Below are 8080 nucleotides of genomic sequence, written 5' to 3'. Positions count from 1 at the left end.
TAAAACAACTTGTTTTAAAACAAGTGTCTTAAAAAAATAAAATAAAACAAGTGTCTTAAAAATATGGGTAGCTACTGAATGAAGCAAAATAGAATGCATAACTTGAAACCAATGTAAGAGAAAGTAGAGCAAAAAATAACTGATCAATTCAACTAAAGCAGAAAAAGGAAAAATAAGAAAACTAGAAAGATAGTAAACAGAAATTGAAAATACTTGAAGTTTTTATTCAAGAAACTATAAAAAGAACCACGAACTAGCCTGAAGTAATAGAAAGAGGGACTCTGTAAACTTAAAAGCAGAAATAAAAAGAAATAGGAAAACTGTAAAGTTCATCAATAAAACCCAAAGTTGTTTTTTTTAAGATCAATAAAATAAACTTTGGCAAGTATTAAGAGGAAAAAAGACAAGGTATAAATAACATTAGGAATTATGTATATTTTAAATTACAAGCAAATATTTTATGCCAATAAATTTTGTTTTTTAAATCAACTTCATTGAAGTATAATTTACACACAATAAAATGCACACCTTTTAAATGTATTGAGGAGTTTTGACAACTATATGCCACCTGTAACGACTACCACCACAACCAAGGTATTTCTGACAACCCAGGAGTTCTCTTGTCAGTTCTCAGTCAATCCCCTTTGTCTACCTCTTGGCCCTAGGTAACTGCTGATCTGATTTCTAAATGATAGTTTTGCCTTTTCTTGAGTTTTGTATAAGTGGAATCATACAGTATCTATCCTTTTATGTATGCCTTTTTTCATTCAACAAAATTATCTTGAAATTCATCCATGTTGAATATCAATAGTTCATTGCATTTCATTCCTAAATAGCAGTCTACTATGGATATACCACAATTTTTAAATCAGTTCATCTCTTATTGAAACACTTGGGTTGTCCAGTTTGGGGCTCTTATAAATAGAGCTGCTATGAAATTCATTTCCAGGGGGATATATTTTTTCATTTCTCCTAAATGAGTGGAAGTTCTTGGTCCTATGATAAATGTATGTGTAACTTTGTAAGAAACTGCCACTGTATGAAAATTCTAGTTGTGTCACATTCTTGCCAACATTTTACAGCAATATAAATGAAAACCTAAATGAAATAGACAATTTTATAAAAAGTAATGAATTACCAAAATTGGTTGAAGGAAAAGTAGGGAACCTGAAAAGACTAATAACCATGCAAAGTATTGAAATGGTAATCAAAGGTCAACCCCACCCTGCAAAGATATACTATGATCAAAGAGTTTTACTAGTGAAGTTCTACCAAAGTGTCCAGGAATAGATAATTCCATCTGTTGTTCAAAGTGAACAGAGAAAAAGATAGCAGTTCATTTTATGAGGCTATTACGACGTTGATACCAACATTCTGTAAGGATATCATGAAAAAAATCTGTAATTTAATATCACTTCAATCAAGGAAGCAAAAACCCCACATTAAGTATGCTTTAAAAAATAAGCAATGCCAAGCATGATCAATAAGAGGTTATAGTAGTAGGAATGGTAGGATGCTTTAACTTTAGAAAAATCTAGCAATATCATTTATTGAGCTAACCAATTAAAGGATAAAACCATATGGTCATCTGAAAAGATGCACAAAAAGCATTTAATAAAATTTCAACTCCTGTTCTTGATTTTAAAACATATACATACAACACGTATACACATACTCAATAAACTGAACACAGATAGGAATTTCTGCGGGAAGCACATATTACCAGAAAATCCAAGAAAATCGACTGGCACTATTTGAACCAATTTGAGAGCTCAGCAGGGTGACTAAATACACAAGATTAACACTAAAATCAATACCTTCTCTACACACCAGCGTTAACTAATTAGAAAATATAATGGAAAAAAGAAATACATATAATAGTTCCAAATATATTCTAGGAATAAAACAACCAAAAAATAAATAAAGAAACCAGACCTTTATGAGGAAATCTATAAAACTTTATTCAAAGACATTATTTAAAATCTCAGCCTCTTACTGTATGTTTCCTTCCAAACACTTAAGAAAAACTGCGTTTTTAAAAACCATGTTCTTTGAAACACTAATGCCATTTAAGAATGGGGAAAACCCAAATCAAATCATACTGGTGGTTTTCATCATCTTACCCGCCTCCCTCATCCTTAGATTGTAAACTTCTTGAGGGAAAAGATCGTTAGTCGTGTTCCTCACTCTGTCCCCCCACCCAATACCTTTCACAATTCTCAGCACAGATTTGGCCCCTTACAGTTCTAAAACATCGAAGAATCTGAAACACTTGCTGGTCCTCTTTCTCTCTACCTATTTTGATGGATGTTACGCAATAATATACCGAAATTGCTCCAAGCCTTCCAGGTGATAAGACCTCCGCCAACGACTCACGCCAGACAATCAGAATGCTCCTCACCTGTGACCTCTCCCCGCCCCCACCCGCCCCCAAGGCCGCAAGAGGGGGAATCTTACAGTCTCGGGCTGTTTTTTCTCCTGGTGAGGCCAATGCGCCTGCGCACCGTGCCCTGATTGGCTGAGAGCTGCGGACCTGCGCGCGCAGGCCTCCACCTCGGTTACTAAAGAGCGTGAGCCGGACGAGGGCGGGTGAGGGTGGCACTGTCTCTGGCCCGCCTTGAGGCCCGTACCACGCCCGCCATGCCTAACCGCAGGGCCAGTCGCAATTCCTACTATTTCTTCGTGCAGGAGAAGATCCCCGAACTACGGCGGAGAGGCCTGCCCGTGGCTCACGTCGCTGACGCCATCCCCTACTGTTCCGCTGACTGGGCGGTAAGGCTGGAGGCCAGTGAGCCCAGGGTCGGGCGGTTGAGCAAATAGGAGGGAAACAAGACTCGAGGAGGCCAGTGATCCCTGGGCCCCTCCTGGAGGGGGAGGGACACCCCCACCCCCACCCCCACCCCCACCCCCACCCCCACCCTTCCGCGGCTCAGGGCAACCGACGCCGCTTCCGCCTCCCTGTAATGTGCAGGCATCTACAGGCTGGGCCCTGGGCAGTAGGCCCTCACTGCTGCTGCTTGTCTCCCCCTTCTATCTCCTCAAGCTCCTGAGGGAGGAGGAAAAGAAGAAATATGCAGAAATGGCTCGAGAGTGGAGGGCTGCCCAGGGGAAGAACTCTGGGCCTTCGGAGAAGCAGGTAAAGTTAGAGAAGAGCAGTCACCTGCCTTGCACGTAGGCATGCTCAGTAAACGCTGGATGAGTGAATGTCAATGGTAGATGACTGGGTGATTTGGGTGAATGCAAAGAAGAGTTTTTCATTTTTTTCCTCATGTAAGAGAATGCCTGCTAAAAAAAAAATGGCAGGCTCCGGTACTAGGGCACACCTGGGTATCATTTGATGGTGAAGGCCAGGGAAAATCCCATTAGAAAACCTGCACCCAGTAGACCGTGATTAGCAAAGGGAGCGTTGATATTTAGAGTTTGTACTAGGTGACCTCTAAGGGTCTCTTTCAACTCCTTTATGATTTAAGAATCCTTTTTCAAATGTTTGAAAGTAGTTTGGTCCCCGCTCTCTTTTTTTTTCTTTCTTTCTTTGCGGTATGCGGGCCTCTCACTGTTGTGGCCTCTCCTGTTGCGGAGCACAGGCTCCGGACGCGCAGGCTCAGCGGCCACGGCTCACTGGCCCAGCCGCTCCGCGGCCTGTGGGAATCTTCCCGGACCGGGGCACGAACCCGTGTCCCCTGCATCGGCAGGTGGACTCTCAACCACTGCGCCACCAGGGAGGACCCCCCTCTCTCTTTTTGAATGACACCTGGAACAAGGCCAGTTCCTGTGTTTAAAGTATGGAAATAACAAGATTTATGGATGTTTGTGAACGTTTGTGTCTTACAGGTAAGAGTTGTATAAAGTTTATTTGGGTTAATTTGTGTGTAGCAGGATGTTAAAGCACTAAATAAAATTTGGTGCTGATTCATATCAAGAAAAGGCAAGGTAATTGTGGAATTTCCCCCCTCCCTCTGTGTTCTTCCCATTCTTACATAGCAAAAATTCTATTCTTATTATAAACTGTTAATATTGGATTGAAATTCGAGAGAGTTTTGCTTGTTTTAGGTTTGAGAGATTTTTATTTTATGGCTTTATGTTTGAGTAGACGCTCTAATCAGTTGAATTTGTACTTGTAAACCATAATTTTATTTTCTTCTCACTACAGTGTCTTAAGACATCTCCCCTCAAAATGAAAGCCATGTTGTATGTTTACGTCATTGAGACTTGGAGTCAGCACAGTCTGGTTTTTACTTTGAGTGAAGAACAAATAATATTAGAGTACTTTGGGAAATGTTTTTTTTTAAAATAAATTTATTTATTTTTGGGCTGCATTGGGTCTTTGTTGCTGTGCGCGGGCTTTCTCTAGTTGCAGTGAGCGGGGCCTACTCTTTGTTGTGGTGCGCAGGCTTCCCATTGCGGTGGCTTCTCTTGTTTCGGAGCACGGGCTCTAGGCACGCAGGCTGCAGTAGTTGTGGCTCGTGGGCTCTAGTTGTGACGCACGGGCTTAGTTGCTCCGCAGCGTGTGGGGTCTTCCCGGACTAGGGCTCGAACCCGTGTCCCCCTGCATTGGCAGGTGGATTCTTAACCACTGCGCCACCAGGGAAGTCCTGGGAAATGATATTTTTTTGGCCACTGGACAGGCATGTATTGTGTGACCCAGTAGGATTAGTTTAGATTATCAGTAGTGGGCAAATGGCTTTCAGCAGTAATTGGAGTGGTTATTTACCACTCAGCCTTTTGATACAAAATATTTATAGATTTTTGCCATTTCTGCCTTTGGGTGTTGGTTTTGTTGACGATTATTTATTTATATACTCATTGGGTTTATTGGCGTGGAGAGGTTACCAAAGTAATCTGTGGGTGGTTTTGCAGTTATTTTACTAAATTTAAATATATGGTATAAAGTGCCCAGCGGGAGTTTAAGTATGTGGTCAATGATTACCTTTTTCTTTAGAAACCTGTTTCCACCCCACTGAGGAGGCCAGGCATGCTTGTACCAAAGCAGAATGTTTCACCCCTGGATATGTCAGGCTTGTCTCTAAAAAGTGATCAAGGTAGAGTAATCCTAAAATGTTTGCTTAGATAAATTTGGGTGCTTAAAATACTATGATATATTGATCAGTAAATGTGTGTTCTGTTCATTTTGATTCTGCCTTTCAAAGTAATTGACTACAGGTGTTTGAACACGATGGCACTAAAGTTGTAAAAGATCGGGTAGTGTGCTTTCGTTGAAGTAACACTGGAGATTTTTTTTTTTTTGCAAAAATCTGGTCTCGTTTTCTACCACTTCATATGTTATTAAACATACTTTTGGATTTAAGTGTTTATAGCTAGACACTTACATACACTTGTTATAAAAGTAAAGATAAATTGAGCTAGCCTAGATAAAAACATAGCTAATCAGAGTCCTTCCTATTCCTTCTGGCTGTTTTTATTAAATATGTTCTTTGTTAAAAATTTAATCTTCAGCAGTCTTAAGTGTGGCCAATCCTGGTAAATAAGACCTCCTTACATTCTCACATTTCTTTCTTTAGAGAATCTGTAAGTGGTCTTGTGTATATTGGTAAAAAGTAAAGAGTGAACTAAATTGTCCATAGTTTATATCAGTTTTTCTACACTGATTGTACTTGGTTTTATTTCCCTAGCCCTTATATTTCTTGAGTATGGGTCACAGCTTTTCTTAAGTCATTCCTGAGATTCAGGGCTTATGTACAGCTAAATTACGTAGAGCTGGCTGCAAGTTTGAATAATTTTGTTACTTCATGCAAAGAGTGGTTACTAGTTTAATCCTTGATAAGTGTAATTATAAAAATTGATTAATTTACCTGGTATAGCTGGTTTATTTTCTCTTTTCCAGCTCATTTAGGGATATAGGAACACAAGGAGAAAGGTTCTAAAACTTTTGGTTTTGTCAAAGGGGTAAATGCGAAATGCTCATCTTTTCGTGTTGTCTTTTTTATTTTTTTTAAGCTGTCCTTGGAGGCATTTTTTATTTTTTGAACATTTTTAGCCATGGCGAGCTACCTCCTCACTGTGAACAGCGCTTCCTCCCTTGTGAAATAGGCTGTGTTAAATATTCTCTCCAAGAAGGTATTATGGCAGATTTCCACAGCTTTATAAATCCTGGTAAGTGGCCAGTTAGAGTAGATGCTAGATCTTTAAAAGTTGTTTTTTATATTGACCTTATCTGATGATAGTATTTTTATTAAAAGCAGTTGTGTAGGTAAGTTCTTAAAATGTAACACAGGACTTCATAATAATTGGATGAAAAACTTTAGAACTAAGTGTTGACACAGAGTTTTTGGTTTAGTCTTTTAACCTCAAGTAAGCATTAGAGTTGGGTGGATAGAATGCTTGAAAAATGTGTAGACTGCTATTTGCTTATTTGCAGTCTTACATCTTAGAATTTCCTGAAAGCTTCTTATACCTTTGCTCTTTTCTTTACCCCATCCTTCACCTCCACAGTCACTAGTTTTTAACTTGCTATTGCCTTATAACCTTGAGCAAAGTACTTATCCTTTCTGAACCTATTAGCTCTATAAGTTGGGGATAATGCCTATTGGAGGCCTGTTCTAAGGAATACATGAGAAGGTATGGAAATAGCGTAGTATTTAATAGGCTCTCGGGTATTCTCATTATTTTTTCTTCCTACTACTCCACCCCATCAAAAGCAATTAGTAATGAAGACATAGGATTTGATTCAATTCCCAAGTTGGTAAAGAGTAGTTAAGGGAGTACTGTACCTTTAAAGGTAAGTAGGAGGGATGTGTAGGGGGAAGAGTAAAGGAGAAGAGGTTGGGAAAAGAAGAATTTCATCTTCAGTTTTATCAATTGCTTTAAAATTCATTAGGACAGTCCAGTACTTTTCCTTGTTTTGAGATAACAAGAAAAATTTTCCTACTTAACACTTAGGAGAGTTGCTGCTTAGGACACGTCAAAAAACTACTTTTTTCTGTACGGGTGTAAAACATTAAAAAATAGAATTTGGAGACTTTTTTCCTCCAAGAAATACGTAAATACCTTGCTATATGAAGGGCCTCATGAATCCCTGTGGCCTCTTCGTGGACCCCTGGCTAAGATTCCTTTAGCACAAATTTTCTTTACCTAGTATTTCTTTCTCTGTGAGGAATAACTTGCTTTTTAAAGTAGCTTAGACAATATACCAAGATTCTTTGATAGTCATAATAGCTTTGGTTAGGAAAAAAGTCCCCTAGGAGGGTTTAATCTTCTGTAATTTCACATAGCAGTAACAAGTACCTATGTTATGATTTGGTTATCCTGTGGAATATTACTGTAGCACAACCGGAGAGCTTCCAGATTTCTGCTTCTCTCAATAATATATTTTGTATTACAGGTGAAATTCCACGAGGATTTCGGTTTCATTGTCAGGCCGCAAGTAAGTATAAAGTAATGGGGTAGAATATAGGTATTGAATACGTGTGTACCTGGTTAAGATGCTGCTTTAAGCAGACACAGAAAACATTGATTGGGGGGAAGAATAACCTAAATTATTGTTGGAGAATCTTCATAGAAGTGGTAGATGGTGTATGTAATCCTCAAAAACTTAAAATTATATAGAATGAAAGGATAATATCCTTTTCCCTTTATGGAGATTGTGTTTTTATTTTCTTCTTTTTTTCTGTTTATATCGTTTGGCTTGAAGATCAGCGGCTTTTACCCGCCAGGTGCATAGGTAGGTCTTTTAACAGGTATCAGGTTACCTAGATTTAGGGCCATTCACACGAATATCCATTCAAAATTAAGGGATAAAAAGTTGATACTGGGCCTCCCTGGTGGCGCAGTGGTTGAGAGTCCGCCTGCCGATGCAGCGGACACGGGTTCGTGCCCTGGTCCGGGAGGATCCCACATGCCGTGGAGAGGCTGGGCCGGTGAGCCATGGCCGCTGAGCCTGCGCGTCCGGAGCCTGTGCTCCGCAACGGGAGAGGCCACAACAGTGAGAGGCCCGAGTACCGCAAAAAAAAAAAAAAAAAAAAAAAAAAAAGTTGATACTTCAAAAATAACAGAATGTTATACAGCAAAACAGCTATGAATTAATTTTTCAGATGAGGAAAACGGGTTTCTATTTTAAGTATTT

At 39.5% G+C, this 8080-nt stretch overlaps 1 protein-coding gene across 3 annotated transcripts in view; it reads left to right on the top strand.

The window, feature by feature from the left end:
- Positions 1–2640: 2640 nt before the first annotated feature.
- The window catches only part of MAEL (maelstrom spermatogenic transposon silencer), a gene marked incomplete at both ends in the record, with an annotated part of 62049 nt that continues 56609 nt past the window's right edge, over positions 2641–8080 (top strand). Inside the window, 5 exons of one of the 3 annotated variants that reach the window (XM_082832719.1) lie at positions 2641–2772; positions 3044–3136; positions 4940–5039; positions 5956–6111; positions 7340–7381. In XM_082832719.1, the coding sequence (XP_082688845.1) occupies positions 2641–2772; positions 3044–3136; positions 4940–5039; positions 5956–6111; positions 7340–7381 (523 nt within the window). Of the gene's footprint in view, positions 2785–3043; positions 3137–4939; positions 5040–5955; positions 6112–7339; positions 7382–8080 lie in introns of all 3 variants that reach the window. The other 2 variants (XM_082832718.1, XM_082832720.1) reach the window with 2 other exon arrangements.

This window comes from Leucopleurus acutus (assembly GCF_964270905.1).
Source record: "Leucopleurus acutus genome assembly, chromosome: 2".
In the NCBI taxonomy this organism is placed as follows: domain Eukaryota; kingdom Metazoa; phylum Chordata; class Mammalia; order Artiodactyla; family Delphinidae; genus Leucopleurus; species Leucopleurus acutus.
The sequence above is the reverse complement of the archived record's forward strand: the minus strand, read 5'-3'. Positions and strand labels throughout refer to the sequence as shown.